The sequence below is a fragment of the Hyperolius riggenbachi genome, chromosome 8 (assembly GCF_040937935.1).
Source record: "Hyperolius riggenbachi isolate aHypRig1 chromosome 8, aHypRig1.pri, whole genome shotgun sequence".
Taxonomy (NCBI): Eukaryota; Metazoa; Chordata; class Amphibia; order Anura; family Hyperoliidae; genus Hyperolius; species Hyperolius riggenbachi.
In genome coordinates, this window is record NC_090653.1 from 193,089,674 (window position 1) to 193,108,281 (window position 18,608).

The 18,608-nt window shown below is 46.7% G+C and overlaps 1 protein-coding gene across 2 annotated transcripts in view; it reads right to left on the bottom strand.

Moving 5' to 3' along the window:
• Positions 1-18,608, bottom strand: part of LOC137527527 (Krueppel-like factor 8) — a 414,406-nt gene that overhangs the window by 277,956 nt on the left and 117,842 nt on the right. For both annotated transcript variants that reach the window (XM_068248061.1, XM_068248062.1), the window contains exon 3: positions 4,923-5,036. In XM_068248061.1, the coding sequence (XP_068104162.1) occupies positions 4,923-5,036 (114 nt within the window). The remainder of the gene's footprint in view (positions 1-4,922; positions 5,037-18,608) is intronic.

Below are 18,608 nucleotides of genomic sequence, written 5' to 3' on the forward strand. Positions count from 1 at the left end.
CGCATTAGCTACTGCTCAAGCATATGCGTACTGGCCACTTGAACCCAAACGGTGGCGAACACCCGTGCACGCACGGAACTTCTTACGTGTCATGCCAAATGGCGTGACCCCATGAGCTAAACAAACAAAATGCCTTCTAGTCACATGTGCCTGCGTGTGAGACTGACGCCGGACAGCATGTCGAGAAGAACACCTAGGAGATTGCCGGTGAGTATAACAAAGTGAATAATGTAATAATTGTGTCCACATTATTTTCCAGCAGTGTCTTAACTCTTGAGCATTGAGTTCAATAGATCTTCACAGGCTGCCACTGGAATCCTCTTCCACTGCCCCGTGCCGACTTCACAAAGCTAGTGGATGTTAGAAGCCTTGGGCTCTTCCACCTTCAATTTGAGGATGCCACACGGATGCTCAATAAGGTTTAGGACCGGAGAGATGCTTGACCAGTCTAGCACCTTTACCCTCAGTATCTTTAGGAAGGCAGTTGTTGTTTTAAAAGTATATTTGGGTTGCTGTGATGGAATACATTCATGCAGCACCAAACCATGACAGTCCACAACCATGCTTGACTGTAGGCAACACACTTGTCTTTGCGCTCCTTGGCTGGTTGCTGCTACACACACTTCGAATGATCTGAGCCAAATAAGTTTATCTTGGTTTCTTCTGACTACATGACCCAATTCCAGTAATCCCTGTCCTTAGTCTGCTTGTCTTCAGCAAACTGTCTGTAGGCTTTCTTGTGCATCACCTTTAGAAGAGGATTCCTTAAGTTATGACAACCACACAGGCTAATTTTATGCAGTGTGCGGTGTATGGTCTGAACACTGACAGGCTTTCTCCATAACCCTTTAACCTCTGCAAAATGCAACCTCTGGATATGATGCTTAACATGGTTCAACGGGCCGTTCTGTGTGGAAAGAATGCTGTTAAACCGCTGAATGGTCTTGGCCACCGTGCTGCAGCTCAACTTCAGGGTGTTGACAATCTTCTTGTAGCCCATTTTTACGTAGAGCAACAATTTTTTATTAAGATCCTCTAAGGCCAGATCCACTCTAAGCGCTTTTGTGAGGGCTTGCGTTACATTAGCCCTTGCTGAGCGCTCGTTAAAAAATTGCTCCTATTCACTTTCATTAATATCACGGTAAAAATAGTGTGAAAATTGTGTGATCACGTACGTTTTTGGTGTATGCGGCAATCGCGGCGATACTTATGCGATTTTTACTGAGATTTTACTGAAAGTGAATGGAAGCAATTTTTTAACAAGCGCTCAGCAAGCGCTAATCAAACGCAATCGCTCACAAGAGCACTTATAGTGTGGATCCGGCCTAAAAGTTGCCCGCCATGAGGTTGGACGTCAAGTGACCAAAAGAGTAAGTGCAATAATCCCAAATCTAACACACCTACTTCCCATTCACATCTGAGACCTTGCAGCATTAACAAGTACCATAAACCCTGGGGAGGAAGTTTGTCTAATTAGGTAGAATCTTGACATTCTGGCACACTTTTGTTGCCAGGTGTTTGGAAATGTATGGCTGTTTGTTATTTTGATGGGACAGCAAACTGGAGGAAACCTATGATAAAGTAATTATAAAGTAAAGTAATTATAAGGATTATACTTACACGGGGCTTCTGTCAGCCCCCAGTAGTCCTCCTGTTTGGTCACCGTTTTCCCATAGTGGAGTCCGCAATGCAGGATGCAGCCCACTGCCTTAGCGTGCTCCTAGGTGTGCACACCCCAATCATGCTTCTTTTGCCAGGAGCATTCTGCACAAGCACAGTAACAGTCTTGTAACAGAACTGCAAAGGCACAGATTGCTCCCGGCAACAAGTGTGAAACCAGGGGACCGGGCTGGTACCACACATGCAAAGTGGCCAGTCGGGGAATTTACTGCGCCACCAGGGCCGGCCTTTGCTATGAGCGACCTGTGCGGTCGCTCAGGGCACCATGCTCTCAAGGGCGCATGCGCACTGTCGCCCTTTGCCGCCCTTCGACGCCCCGCTGTCTCCCTGTGTCCTCTCCGTCTATATTTAGAGCAGGAGTACAAGAAAATGGTTGCCGATGTCCACAAATGCAGACAAACGGCGGCCATTTTCTTGTAGCCTGCTCTAACTACAGATGGAGCAGAGGCGGGGAGAGAAGAGTGACGTCGGCGCTGGAGCTGGATGTCAGGTGAGTCAGTCTCTGCCCGGCCCGCTGCCACATAAAGGGGGGGTTGCCTGGGGCAAACTACCTTCACTGGGGGCAAACTACCTACACTGGGGCAAACTACCTACACTGGTGGCATACTGGGGGCAAACTACCGACACTGGTGGCAAACTACCGACACTGGTGGTAAACTACCTACACTGGGAGCAAACTACCTACACTGGGGCAAACTACCTACACTGGGGGCATACTGGGGGCAAACTACCGACACTGGTGGCAAACTACCGACACTGGTGGTAAACTACCTACACTGGGGGCAAACTACCTACACTGGGGGCAAACTACCTACACTGGGGGCAAACTACCTACACTGGGGGCATACTACCTACACTGGGGGCATACTGGTGGCAAACTATCTACACTGGTGGCAAACTACCTACACTGGGAGCAAACTACCTACACTGGGGGCAAACTACCTACACTGGGGGCATACTACCTACACTGGGGGCATACTACCTACACTGGGGGCATACTACCTACACTGGGGGCATACTACCTACACTGGGGGCATACTACCTACACTGGGGGCATACTGGGGGAAAACTACCTACACTGGGGGCATACTACCTACACTGGGGGCATACTGGGGCATACTACCTACACTGGGGGCATATTGGGGCATACTACCTACACTGGGGGCATACTACCTACACTGGGGGCATACTGGGGACAAACTACCTACACTGGGGGCATGCTACCTACACTGGGGGCATACTACCTACACTGGGGGCAACCATGCTACTACACTGGGGGAAACTGTACTACCTACACTGGGGGCAACTATGCTACCTATATCGGGACAACTATGCTACTTATTGGGGGGGGGGGGGCAACAAAATCCGGTTTCGCTCAGGGCGCTGTGAAACTTAAGGCCGGCCCTGTGCGCCACACTGCAGAATGTACATATATAAGCATAAACCGAGGTTCCAAATTATTATGCAAATTATATTGAAATATAATTGATTTTCCTAAATTGTCAATGCAAGTAGAAGACAGTATAATGTTTGAGTCATCAACCATTGGAGTATAATTTGAATGTTCCTGAAAAACCTCCTAATGATAATCTGTTTTTCAAAAATAAAACTTAAAATGCACTGCTCCAAATTATTCAAAACATTTTTCAGGTTGTAACTGAAAATTGTACTTTGTTTAATTTTCAGCAAAAGGAGGTCATATTTACTGAAATCAAAAGCTATTTCAAGCAAAAACATTATTATTATTATTATTTAGTATTTATATAGCTCTGACATATTACGCAGTGCTGTACAGAGTAAAAACATCTTAACAAGTCACGTTATATGTTAACTTAGGACCACTTATTTGATAATAGATTCACAACTCTTGCATCCATTATACTTATGAGTTCGTGCATGAATTGTACAATGTCAGAATAGCTTCCTGGAGCTGCCACTTGCATGAAAACTGCCTTCTCCCCTCATAGATCTTTTGCTTGAGGGTTTCGGAAGAGGATTAGGGTCGGGGGAGGATGGGGCCCACACCATGAGTTTCTCTCCTTTTATGCCAATAGCAGTCTATGGTGCAGAGGTATTCATTGCAGCATGTGTCACAGAAAGCATGCATCTTTTTGTACCATGGAGCAAAGTGGTAAGTCAGAGGCTTCACATACTTGTCAGAGGTCATTTTAACACCTTCAGAGACCGTAAAAGGGCTGACCAGCTCCCCCCCCCCCCCCCCCCCCGCGATTCCAGCCCCAAAACATGACTCTACCTCGTTGCTGACGTCACATTCTTGTTGGGACATAGTGGCCATCTACCACTCCATCCATCTGGCCATCCAGGGCAGCACAGCAATCATCAGTAACCAAGACTGTTTGAAAATGAGTCTTTATGTAGTTTTGGGCCCCTTGCAGCGGTTTCCGCTTGTGAGCATTGGTTATGGGTTGCCAAATACAAAGTTTATGCATAACTGCAATGCTCTGGAGGATACACTTTGATTTGTGGGGGACTCCAGAGACATCAGCACTTTTAAATACCAGTTTGCTGTTTTGTAATGGCATTTGGGCAGCTGCTCTCTTGATCCAATGTATTTGGCAGAAACCTTCCTCATTTTGCCTTTATCTGCACAAAGCCATATGTGCTCTGAGTCATTCACACATATTTTAACAGTTTAATGATCAGGCTTAAGTTTTTGGGAAATAACGAAGATTTTCATACACGTTCCAAGGCAGTAAACTATTTTACACTTTCAGCAGCAGAGAGGTCCTTTTTCTTTTCCATATTGCTTGAACATGGTAGTCTGCTCAATAATGTGGAACACCCTTCTTTTTTGCTTTAATTGGGTTCACCTGGGAAACCAATTATCACAGGTGTCCGAGATTGATTTCAGTCTTTAAAAGAGCCTTGAGACACAATACCATCTGTGAGATTAATTGGAAATCAAAATATTTAACCTTTACGACACTTTAATACAATTTGCATAAGAATTTGTAACGCAGTGTGTATGTGCGTACACACAGACACACACGGCAGTCTTGCCTCCATTTAACGTATTATTTCCTTCCTCTGCTTTGGATCACTTGTGCTGGTCATTGTTACGCATGTTTGGAAAACCCAAGGCCCATGTGAAGAATGAACCTAAAAAACCACATAATTACTGCTTCACTACTATTACCTTGCATATGAGATGAATATATTCATTATTACCAGGTAAAATTACAATTGTTTTAGACTATACAATTATAACTAACGTCACATACCTGAGTTTTGTGATGAGTGAACTTGGCCATGGTCACACAGAGAATGGTCTGCCTTTGTATCTGAATCTTCTACTTCAGAAACTGGTGACTGTACCATAATGCTATGTGTTCTTCCTAAATAAAATATAAGACACCAATTTTAACTGGACCTTTACCCATCTACACACAAACTCTTCGCTAAACAAATTGGAGCCTACAAAGCACATTAATGCCATAGATAATGCATATATACTGGATCAGGAAGTGGGGAAATCTCTCCAACAGGAACACAGATAGCATAAAATGCTGAAATGTATTTGACTGTCATCTAAGGTTATGGTTATTATGATGACTATTCACTTCAGTTCGACAGAATGCGAAAAGTCTCACAGACTGAAATAGATGGGGTTAAAAATCTCAAAAACTTATAACTGCTGTAACCAGTAGTGTAGCTTAGCAGCTCAGGGCCCAGTGTGAGTTTTACATTGGGCTCCCTCAACACTCTGTATATAACAAGTGATATGGAGCATCAAAACCTGCCAAGGACAGCTACAGTGTCTACGGGGGCATCAGGGCTAAGGGGTTCAGCGTAGCCCTGATAGGCAGACACCATATGCCTTGAGAAAGCTCAGGATTAGCTGAGCGAAACATGTAGGTGTGGCCACAATCCAATGCTGTATCTGCCTCTTACAAGCTAAAGGCGTGCACCCCCACTCTCACTGGCCTCAGCATGCCAGTCCAGTGAATTACATGGCCAAAGGATGACAGCATGCGCGGCTGTTTGTATTCACCATGGTCAGCGGTGATGGGATCATAGACCGCGCGTGGACTTGAGGAGCTGGCTGTCCGGAATGCACAGAGACTGCAAAGCGGAGGAGGGTGAGATACAACATAACATCATTGTTTCTCCCCTCATATTCTGCTGCCTTCATTGTGCCCATTCACTTATCTACACCAAGCCTTAGTAATGTCAGGCCTGACGGGACTTTTTGTACACCCAGTATATCTGGAGGGATGAATGTGAGGTTTGTGGTGGTCTAATGAGTGGTGTGGCTGAGTGATGGAGTGGGGGCGTCCCGTTGCTTAGGCAGTTATTACAGGCATGTCATTGGTTTTAATTAGGGTATTGTTGTGCAGTTGCTTTCTGCCGGTTTGCCCTCCACACACATTTTTTGATGTGCAATAAAATTTATATTTTTAACTCACTGTGAGCCATGCATGAGTTTGTTATATAGGAAGCTAGTGGTGCGCCTGCACAGGAGCGCATATTATCAATATTGCTGTGTGCTGTTCAGGGGCTGCCAAGTGCTGGATCTCGGAGGCTGAAGTGGACAGGGAAAGCCTCATTAGGCTTCAGAGGCTTCCCCCTCCCAAGGCAAGTACCCCCTCAGGGGAAGTTTTCTTTCTTACAGCTGTTCTTTAACCCTCCTGGCGGTATAAAAAAATACGCCAGGAGGCAGCGCGGCAGTTTTTTTTTTATTTATTTTTTTCTATATCATGTAGCGAGCCCAGGGCTCGCTACATGATAGCCGCTGCTCAGCGGCATCCCCCCGCCCTCTTCGATCGCCTTCGGCGATCTCCGATCAGGAAATCCCGTTCTTTGAACGGGATTTCCTGGAGGGCTTCCCCCGTCGCCATGGCGACGGGCGGGATGACGTCACCGACGTCACTGACGTCGGGACGTCATTGGGAGTCCCGGGCCACCCCTCGGCGCTGCCTGGCACTGATTGGCCAGGCAGTGCACGGGGTCTGGGGGGGGGGGGGGGGGCGCGCGCCGCACCGGATAGCGGCGATCGGCGGCGGCGATCGGGGTGCTGGCGCAGCTAGCACAGTGCTAGCTGCGTCCAGCAAAAAAAAAAAATTAAACAAATCGGCCCAGCAGGGCCTGAGCGGCACCCTCCGGCGGCTTACCTCCGGGGTTACCGCCAAGAAGGTTAATAATAGGTAGCCTCTGGATAGCTACCCTTCCCAGCCCTGGGTCCCGCTAAACCAATTCAACAAGAGCTTGTTGAATTTGTTTTTTTGTGGCCCTTCAGTTGTGTATGAGCGCTTCTGGACAGTGCCTAAGCAAGTTAGGTCCGCTCATTTCCAGTACAGAAAAGGCACAAAGGAAAAAAAAGCCCTGCAGTTTTAACCTCCTTAGCAGTAATCCTGAGTTAGGCTCGGGATGGAAATCTGCAGCAGAGCGGTAATCCCGTGCCTGAGTAAGTTATATGCAGGAGCTGCTGCAGATCTCTCTGTGGTATTTTTTCTTGTTTTTAGGGCCTAAAAGCTTGAGAAACAATTGCACGGCTTTTAGACCCTAAATCTGGAAATAATCATAAAGCCAGGGAGTTTAACATAATGCACGGACATTATTTGCGAATGCCAAATAAAGATGCACTCAAACATGGAGAGGAATGTGGCCACAAGTAAAAGATCTCACGCAGGGAAAGTGAACTCTCCCTCCCGCCCCTTTCCATCAAGGTCCGTTTTACCCTCATCACCAAGAGAGATTTTTACCTTCCAGTTCTGCACGCATTCATTCGGTAATATACTTGTTACTACTAGCTGCTCCCCCAATATTCCACTCGCAACTTCCAGAGGGTAACACATGCCACTGAACGGAAATGGAGGAAAACTCGACCTTATCAGGATTTCCTACAGTACTAGGCTAACCTGCTGCATTTCCACACTGCCCTAGTTCATACAAAGAAGGAATACTTCACCAAGCACATCGGAGCACAAGCTTCCAACCCCCGGCGTATCTTTGCCACTTTAAACACCCTGCTTAATTTCCCGCCTTGACTACTGCAACGCCTTCTGTCTAGTCTCACTATGACCAGAATTGTCCCGCTGCAGTCTGTCATGAATGCAGGAGCCAGAATTATCCACTCCTCCCATCGCTCCACCACGGCGGCTCCCCTCTGTGAATCTCTCCACTGGCTTTCTATCCAGTCCAGAATCAGATTAAAGTGCAAACCAGATCACACAGCACAGTATGAGTACAAGGTAATGCTTAGTCAATCACTGGATGGGAGCATGGAGATTAGGCAAGTAGAGTTCATTTAGATCCATAGGATGGGTGTACAGTAATGGAGGTGCATGAACAGGTAGGAGACATGAGGAGGACCCTGCCTGAAGGCTTACAATCTAGAGGGTGGGGTAGGGAAACGAAAGGTAAGGGACCAGAGTTCAACTGCGGGTTTAGAGCTCCAGTCCTGGAGGCATGCATGGGATTGGGTGATGCGGCGGGCAGTCAGACGAAGTTCATTGGAGGAGCGGAGTGAGCGGTTAGGTGTGTACCTAAGATCAGAAATGTAGGTTGGGCAGGTTTTGTGGACAGATTTGTAGGCCAGACAGGAAGATGGTTTTAAATGCCACAATGCTCTTTAACTTAGAATTAATGGTGTATGTAACCAGCCCAGTTACAATTCGTTCTCGAAATTTACAGTGTCTCCCCATCACCAGAGTCTGCTTCATGTTATGTTGAGGAAACCGTTGATCTTATCAATTTAGCCAGGATGCCTGGGAAAGCCCCCGGAACAGTTAAGGCATCTAATTACATTTATTTATGTTTGCTAAAGAATGTTTCTCCTCTGTATGTCAGTATATATAAGCTGTGTTTTTCAGCTTTTGTCAGGAACCATGTCCGATGAAGGCTTTTTATAAGCCGAAAGCTTACGGTTTATTCATTTCTAAGTTAGTCGATAAATTGAATCATCGTGATTCAAAACTCCTTATCATATCTGGAAACACACAAATTATTAGACTTAGTGGTTGTCTGGGGGGTTAGTAATAACGTTACATGGAAAATTGTGAGCTGAAGTTTGTTCTTGTTCCTTTTCGCTGGAAAGCTTAAAGGATATCCGAGGCGATGAATCAAATCTAGCTTTACTTACTAGAAGTCGTGTGTCCCCGGCTGCAGCTCTGGTCTTCTCCCGGGTCCCGCTGGCAGCCTCTGAAGTAACACCGACCCCCGATGGGTTGTCATTTTCGCCCCACCATTATACTGCACAGCTGAAACATCGGGGGGGAGGGGGCAGTTCTTCAGAGACTGCCAGCGGGACTCAGGAGAAGACCGGAGCTGGGATGAGGGACATGCGACTTCTAGCAGCCTCAGGTATCGCCTCAGATATCCTTTAACCACTTACGTACCAGTGGTCTCTGTACCCTTAAGGACCAGAGACCATTGGTACAAGAAACAACGGAATAGCGAAGAACAGCAGCCGCAATCGCTGTCACCGCCGCACACATACCCGCCGCAATCGTTGTCAGCGATGCATGTCAGGAACCTGGGCCACCCATTCGGCCGTCTCTATGACAGCAGTGTTCATGTGAGGTGGTCAGGAGCCACTTTCATTGGCTCCTGACCCTGCCTATCAATGTAAGCCAATGGGAGCCACTTACATTGATAGACAGGGTCAGGAGCCAATGAAATTAGTTTCTGACCTGCTCACAGGACTCTGCCGTTATAGAGATAACGACAGAGCGAGTGAGCTGCGGCAGGAAGACAGGGACAAGATCGTCGGGAGCGACGAAAGAGGCAAGACTGCGTGGCGTCGGATTGAAATCTACGTTAGCCATCAAAACAGGGCGTACATTTCAATCATTAAGGTCCTTAGGTAGTTAAAGGAGTTCTTTCGCAAAAAAAGTAGGTAGTTAAAAAATGTGACAGATGACCGGTTTTGGGCCAGTCCATCTTTTTAAGGGGGATTCTCTGGGCTTTCTTTGTTTTCAACAGCATTTCCTGAACAACAGTTGCAAAATCTAACTGACATAATAGTGTGCAAGTGATTAGGGAGGCCGGCTGGTATCTTGCTAATTTGGCAGTTAAACTGTTGTTCAGAAAATGCTGTTGAAAACAAAGAAAGCCCTGAGAATCCTCCTTAAAAAGATGGACTGGCCCCAAACCTGTCATCTGTCACATTTTTTAACTGCCTACTTTTTTCGCGAAAGAACCCCTTTTAGCATTTTCAGGTGTTTCTGTGTCCCCGATATAACTAGTCTCTTATGAATGTAACAACTCATGTTACACTGCGGATGGACTGTTATGCATTCGCCTCCACATCTGTGTCGCACTGCTGATGGACTGTTATTGTACATGCCCGTTACATCTGTGTCACACTGCTGACGGACTGTTATTGCACTCACCCGACTGTTTGCACTCGCCTCTTACATCTGTGTCACACGGCTGATGGACTGTTACTGCACATGCCCCTTACATCTGTGTCGCACTGCTGATGGACTGTTATGCACTCGCCTCTACATCTGTGTCACACGGCTGATGGACTGCTATTGCACTCGCCCCTTACATCTGTGTCACACTGCTGCTGATGGACTGTTAGTGCACTCGCCTCTTACATCTGTGTCACACTGCTGATGGACTGTTTTACATCGGTGCCACTCTGCTGACGGCAGTATTGTGGTACATTCCAGGTTGCACTGTGCCGGCTTATCATACAGGCCGTCAATGCTACCCCTCCCCCCTCGTACCACCTACTCCAGAGCACAGCTCCTCAAATGGGAACATATAACAGCCGTACACCCAGAGGATGGGCTCCTGTACAACTCTGTTTGGAGCCATGTCCAGGCAATCACTGCCTCTGCGCCCTGGCCTCCTTTTAGCCAGCGCCGCAGGGGCTGTCGATCAGGCGTCCGGGCGAGGCTGAAGAGGAGAGGCCTGCGGTCAGCCATCCCTGCGGTCCTCCTAGCAAACGTCCGCTCCCTCCCTAACAAGCTAGATGAATTAAGACTCCTCAGCGACAAGAGGGAACTCGGTCACAACACCCCAGTCTTTTGCTTTACTGAAACGTGGCTCCATGACGACATCCCTGAGAGTGCCCTCCAGCTCCCAGGTTTCAGCCTCATCCGAGCAGACAGAGACAGCACCCTCTCTGGGAAAAAGAAAGGGGGCGGCATCTGCTTCTACATCAGCTCCGCCTGGTGCTCAAACACCTCTGTACTGGCCAAGAAATGCACACCAGAACTTGAACTCCTCCTCATCAACTGCAGGCCAATCTACTCGCCCAGGGAGTTCTCCTCCTACGTCCTTTTGGGTGTGTATATCCCTCCTGATGCAGAGGTAAATGCTGCCCTGCGTGACCTCAGTGACATCATCACGCAGTGGGAGACGTCCCTCCCGGGCTCGCTGTTCATTATCTTGGGGGATTTCAACAAGGCCAACCTCCGCAAAGAGCTGCCTCGTTTCCATCAGCACATCACCTGCCCCACCAGGAGTGCCAACACCCTCGACCACTGCTACACGGCCCTGAAAGACGCATACAAAGCGACACCGTGGGCAGCCCTAGGCTCTTCTGACCACTGCATCATCCACCTGGTACCTACTTACAAAAGGCGCCTGGAAACCTCAAAACCGGTCACTAAGTCCTCCAAAGTGTGGTCAAGTGAGGCTAAACTACAACTTCAGGCCTGCTTTGACTGCACAGACTGGAAGGCTCTGGAATCGCTTAACCTGGACGAGTGGGCAGAAAATGTATCCTCGTACATCAGCTTCTGCGAGAACTCCTGTATACCAACAAAAACCTTCAAACTGTATCCAAACGATAAACCGTGGTTCTCAAAAAAACTACGACAACTACGGCGCAGCAAGGAAGTCGCACATAAGTCCGGTAACCAGGATGAATACAGGAAGGCAAGAAACGACCTAAACAGAGAGCTGAGGTGCGCAAAAAAGTGCTACGCGGAAAAGATGGAACAGAACCTCTCCTCAAATGACTCACGAGCCGTGTGGAAAGGGCTGAAGGCTGCCACCAACTACAAGCCCCCCCCCCCCCCCTCAGCATGCCACACCGAGCACTGAGCTTGCAGAAAGTCTCAGTGAATTCTACTGCAGATTCGAGAACCAGCCAGCACCTGCAGGACTCCCACAACCACCACCTCAATCTGCCTTTGTAGCCCTGGGCCCGCACTCGCCCCCACCGCCAGTGAGGGAGGCTGATGTACTGAAACACTTGCTAAGGTTAAATGCTAGGAAAGCCTCGGGTCCGGACGGAGTGTCACCAGCCTGCCTGAAAACCTGTGCTCGTCAGCTCGCTTCCACCCTCTCTTCCATCTTCACAAGGTCTCTCCAGGAAGGCAAAGTTCCCGCATGCTTCAAGAGGTCTGCCATTATCCCTGTCCCCAAAAAGCAGGGCATCCTCGACCTCAACAACTTCAGGCCCGTGGTACTTACATCTGTGATCATGAAAGCTTTTGAAAGCATGGTGCTACCCCTCCTCAAGCACTCCACAGAGGGACTGCTGGATCCGCACCAGTTCGCGTACAGATCGAACAGGTCCACCGATGATGCCATCAACATCTGCTTGGAGCTCGTCTATGATCACCTGGATAGACCAGACTCCTACGCCAGGATCCTCCTACTGGACTTCAGCTCAGCATTCAATACCATCAGCCCTAAGATACTTCAAGAAAATCTTGCTGCGCTAGGAGTCCACCCCACCCTACGCCTGTGGATCACGGACTTCCTCACCAACAGGTCCCAGGTCGTCAGGTTAGGCACCATCTCCTCACAACCCAGAATCACAAACACAGGGGCCCCACAAGGCTGCGTCCTGTCGCCGTTTTTGTTCTCTCTGTATACGAACAATTGCAAGTCCACGTCAGACTCAGTAAAAGTAATCAAATTTGCCGACGACACGACCATTGTAGGTCTCATCACCAAAAACGATGAGAAGGTGTACCGCCACCAGGTCGATAACATATGCCGCTGGTGCAGAGAGAACGGTTTGGTCCTAAACACAGCGAAAACGGTGGAGATGATCGTTGATTTCAGGAGGCGCGCCTCTACCCCACCTCCAATCCACATTGACGGCAAGGAAGTAGAAAGAGTCCCCAGTGTCCGCCTATTGGGCACAACTATCTCCAACAACCTGAGGTGGAACGCCAACACTGCCTCAACACAGAGGAAAGCCCAACAGAGACTTTTCTTTCTCCGGCAACTGAAAAAGTTCGGTGTGGCCCAAAAACTTCTGACAAACTTCTACTCAGCCACAATCGAATCCGTCCTATGCTCGTCCATCCTGGTCTGGTACGCCAGCTCCTCCGCCAGCGACAGGCTCAAACTGCAGAGGGTCATCAGATCTGCGGAGAGGATCATCGGGAGATCACTTCCCACTCTGGACCTCCTCTACCACTCCAGGCTGAACACCAGAGCATTAAAGATCGCAAACGACCCCTCGCACCCAGGCTACCGCTTCTTTAATCAGCTCCCCTCGAGCCGGATGCTTCGGTTCCGATCCATCTGCACCAGGACCACAAGACACAAGAACAGCTTCTTTCCCTCGGCTGTCAACTTCCTGAACTCTCTCCATGGGAATGCCCATCCCCACCCCACAATACCATGACGCACTGAAGCACTCTGCACATAGACGGCGCTCCAGCTCAAGCATACCATTCGGTTGTTTTTTTGTATTGTAACTTATGCCACATTGTCTCCCTCTGCATAAAGGTTATATAATGTTCTGTATTCTGTAAGTTCTGTTCCTACTGCATGTCCTGTCCTGTATCTGTAACTATATTGTGTATCAGTACCCTGTACGTGCCAAGCCCAATTCCGGGCACGACCCAGTCGTGCTTGGCGAAATAAAGTTTCTGATTCTGATTATTTGCTCCCTCTAGGAAGAGATTTAAAAGAGATTCTCCCAATTGTATGGGCATATTTATATCTCTGTTATAACAGATAATTTTTTCAGTGTGCTTTTGAATAATGTGTGTCAATGCACATGTGGCAATGTAATGAAATAACTTGCATGTGTTTTTATTTTTTTTACTGTGCAAGTTGTGCATTAGGTTGTGTCTGCATTATTGAGCGTACATAACACAACATACATAGCCTGAACGTACCACTACAGCAGGTCTGTGAGTACAATTAATACAATGTTTAAGGGCCTAAGCACACTTAAAGGGAACCTATACTGAGAAGGATATGGGTTTCCTTTTAAAATAATACCAGTTGACTGACTCTCCTGCTGATCCTGTGACTTTTAGCCACAGCCCCTCAACAAGCATACAGATCAGGTGCTCTGACTAAAGACAGACTGGAAAAAGCTGCTTGCTTGTTTCAGGTGTGTGATTCAGCCACTACTGCAGACAAAGAGATCAGCAGCACTGCCAAGCAACTGGTATTGTTTAAAAGGAAACCTCCACATCCCTCTCAGTTTAGGTTCCCTTTAAGTGTTGCTGAGTGCATTTCGGCAGTGTGTGATATGTAACGCCATCAAGCAGTTCATGGAAGGCAGTGTTTGATGGGCACACTTATGCTCTGTTCTTCAGTGGGTTATGATACTACGCTGCTGCATGCATTTTACAGAATATGTTGGCGCTTTATAAAACAATTTCTGTGTCCTATTCAGCCTAGGTGAATGGGATCCATTTTGCAATGGAGAGAACAATAAGTTCTGTGTCTTACTGTAAAATGTATGGTCACTTGTGTCGCATACCAACACAACAGTGTGTTTAGAAGCTTCTTTAAATGGAAGCAGGAAATTTGGGCACTGCCATTATAAATTGTAGCTAGACTGTGAAATGTCAGTGCCCACGGCTAATTATCAGGCAAAGCGGGGGCTCAAATTTCACAGCATAGCTGCAATTTATAATGATGCCTATGGGGGCATCCTAAGATTATCATAAGTGTGGTGGATTGACAGGAGGGGTCAGTTAAGGGTAGGCATGGGGTGATGGGACTTTTTATGGGGTAGGCATCAGTAAGGGAAGGTTCCGTGTGAGAATAACGTTGGGTTAAGTTGTAGTAAAATATGGGTACTATTCAACAATATTTTACTACGGTAATTTGCACTTTTGAAATGTAGAATATCTGTAAGTTTTATTGGGATTCTACTAGTCAAAATTAGGCACACAAATTTCCTTGCACCCCTTTTTCATGCATCCCTTATTAACCACTTTCCACGATTGCGGCAGTATATCTACGCCCTGCAGGACTTTACTTTCTTCCCAGGGACGTAGATTCTTGTCTGCTGCCATGATGTCTACCATGCACACTTGTGCGTGTATTCAAATCTCGGCCCCTTAGTAGCCAGATTCCCCCTTTAGTGTATAACTGCAGATCCCCTACCCCCTTTAGTGCATAGTAAGATCTCCCTTTTAGTGTATAAAAGGCAGACCCTCCCCTTTAGTGCATATAGTCAGATCCCCCCCCCCTTTAATGCATTTACAGCCGACCCATTGGGGCGGGGGGGGGGGTGTCAGCGATACTTCAGAGGCTGCCAGCGGGACTTAGGAGAAGACCGGAGCTGGAACGAGGGACAAGTGACTTCTAGCGGCTGGAAGAAGCCCTAAATATAGACCGATCCCCCTCTAGTCTCCCCCTCGCCACCGCTGGTACCTGCCCTACTCCCGGCCCTTCCTACAGAAAGTCCCGATCCCCCTCTGCACTGAAGAAACGAGTGTTCGCCCAGTAACGGCGGGGCCTGTAACAGGAAGAGACATCATGTCACTTCCTGGCGGCCTTTGTTAATACGCAAGGCTCGCCGCCACTTCAAAATGGGTCACTCCGCTCTGGTGCAGCAAGGGGGATTGGGACGCACTGAAGGAGGGGACCCATGAGCAGAGCAGGTACCAGCGGTGGCGTAGGAAAACCGTAGCAGCTTTGACGATCTCAAGATCAACTTGGCCCTGATCGAGATTTTGGTTTAACCACTTAAGAACCACATGCTTAATCCCCCTAGTGACCAGGCTATTTTTTAAAAAACAGGCCACTGCAGCTTTAAGGGCTCGCTGCAGGGCCACACAACTCAGCACACAAGTGATCCCCCCCCCCCTTTTCTGCTCACCAACAGAGCTTTCTGTTGGTAGGCTATGCTCTCTGCTGGGATGTTTGTTTATTTATTTATTTTTTATACAGGTAGTCCCCGACTTACGAACACCCGACTTACTGAACAACCCACCGGTACGAACAGCATGCATTCTGTGTTTCCATGGGAACAAGTCGAATTTTTTTTTTTCAACTTGAACTTTTAGCTTTTGTAAAAAATCGATAAAAAAAAAAAAAAAAAAAGAAACAAAGAAAAAATGGCTTTTAAACTTGTATAAACAGGTATAAAGGGCAGAGATGACACAGAGGGGGGCACTGGAGGCACAGGGGAGCACAAAGGAGGTAAAGGGGACAGAGATGGCACAATGTTCCAACTCAAGAACAGATTCAAATTAAGAACGAACCTACATTCCCTATCACGTTCGTTAACCGGGTACTACCTCTACATTGTTTTTTAATAAAGGTTTGTATTTATTTATTTTTGTTTTTCAAAGACTCTCTCTCCGTTAGCCAATGACAGCGATCGGCTCCTAACTCTCCCAGGGGGGGCAGCCGTATCACGGGAGGCAGACTCTGAATTAGGCTGGCGGAGGGAGACGGGTGAAACCTTATTAGGATCCAGAGGCTTCCCCCTCCCGAAGTATCTTTTTCTTTCTTTCATTACAGGTTTACTTTAAGTTTAGAGAAACTATGTTTGTTTGTCGAGTTGGCATAAGTTATGACACCTTACATAGTTACATAGTTATTTTGGTTGAAAAAAGACATACGTCCATCGAGTTCAACCAGTACAAAGTACAACTCCAGCCTGCTCCCTCACATATCCCTGTTGATCCAGAGGAAGGCGAAAAAACCCTTACAAGGCATGGTCCAATTAGCCCCTAAAGGGAAAAATTCCTTCCCGACTCAAGATGGCAATCAGATAAAATCCCTGGATCAACATCATTAGGCATTACCTAGTAATTGTAGCCATGGATGTCTTTCAACGCAAGGAAAGCCCCCTTTAAATGCAGGTATAGAGTTTGCCATAACGACTTCCTGTGGCAATGCATTACACATCTTAATCACTCTTACTGTAAAGAACCCTTTCCTAAATAAATGGCTAAAACGTTTTTCCTCCATGCGCAGATCATGTCCTCTAGTCCTTTGAGAAGGCCTAGGGACAAAAAAGCTCATCCGCCAAGCTATTATATTGCCCTCTGATGTATTTATACATGTTAATTAGATCTCCTCTAAGGCGTCTTTTCTCTAGACTAAATAAACCCAGTTTATCTAACCTTTTTTGGTAAGCGAGACCTTCCATCCCACGTATCAATTTTGTTGCTCGACTTTGCACCTGCTCTAAAACTGCAATATATTTTTTGTAATGTGGTGCCCAGAACTGAATTCCATATTCAAGATGTGGCCTTACTAGAGAGTTAAACAGGGGCAATATTATGCTAGCATCTTGAGTTTTTATTTCCCTTTTAATGTATCCCAAAATGTTGTTAACTTTAGCTGCAGCGGCTTGGCATGGAGTACGATTATTTAACTTGTTGTTTGGATGAGCACTCCTAAGTCCTTCTCTAAGTTTGATGTCCCCAACTGTATCCTATTTATTTTGTATGGTGCTAGACCATTGGTACGACCAAAATGCATGACTTTACATTTTTCAACATTGAATTTCATCTGCCATTTATGTGCCCATATAGCCATCCTATCCAGATCCTGTTGCAATATGACACTATCTTCCTGAGAGTTGATGATTCTGCACAATTTTGTATTATCTGCAAAAATAGCAACATTGCTCACTACTACATCTACTAGGTTATTAATAAATAAATTGAAGAGCACTGGACCCAGTACAGACCCCTGTGGGACCCCACTGCTAACAGTCTCCCATTTGGAGTACGATCCATTGACCACAACTCTTTGTTTTCTGTCCTTTAGCCAGTTCCCTATCCATGCACACAGACTCTTCCCCAGTCCTTGCATCCTCAACTTTTGCACCAGACTTTTGTGGGGAACAGTGTCGAAGGCCTTTGCAAAGTCCAAGTATATCACATCTACAGCATTCCCAATATCCATATTAGCATCCACTACCTCATAAAAGCTGAGCATGTTAGTCAAACAGGAACTGTCTTTAGTAAACCCATGTTGATGCTGAGAAATAAGATTAATTTTCTACTATGAAGTCATGTATAGTATCTCTTAGTAACCCCTCAAATAGTTTGCATACAACTGATGTTAAGCTTACATGTCTATAAATTTCCTGGATCTGGTTTTTTGCCCTTCTTAAATAATGGGAAAACGCGGGCTGTACGCCAATCCACTGGGACTCTGCCAGTTGCAAGAGAGTCACAAAAGATAAGATAAAGTGGTTCATCTATAACTGAACTTAATTCCCTTAGGACCCGAGGATGCATGCCATCCGGGCCAGGTGCCTTGTCTATTTTTAATTTATTTAGTCTTGCCTTCACTTCTTCCTGCGTTAAGTATTTAATATTACAGTTAGAAGATTGAGACTCTTCTGCCTCTGTAATTTGCAACAGTGCTGTTTCCTTTGTGAAGACAGAAGCAAAGAAAGCATTTAATAACTCTGCCTTACCTTGGTCATCCACCATTGAGTTCCCACCCTCATCCTTTAGGAGTCCTATACAGTCAACCTTTCTTTTTAGAGTTGATGTACTTGTAAAACTTTTTTGGGTTAGATTTGATATCCCTAGCGATTTGATTTTCAGCTTCGATCTTTGCCAGCCTAATTTCTTTTTTACAATTTTTATTGCACTCCTTATAATTGCTTAGTGCAGCCTCAGTCCCCTCCTGTTTTAGGACCTTATTTGTGAGACAAAATGTCAGCCATCACTATTAAAGCAATGAGATTAGCTGCAGCAGGCTTGAAAATACTAGGCTTGTAAAGTGGAAATGTGAATGTGGTGAGTGTATGTGTTTAGCTTATC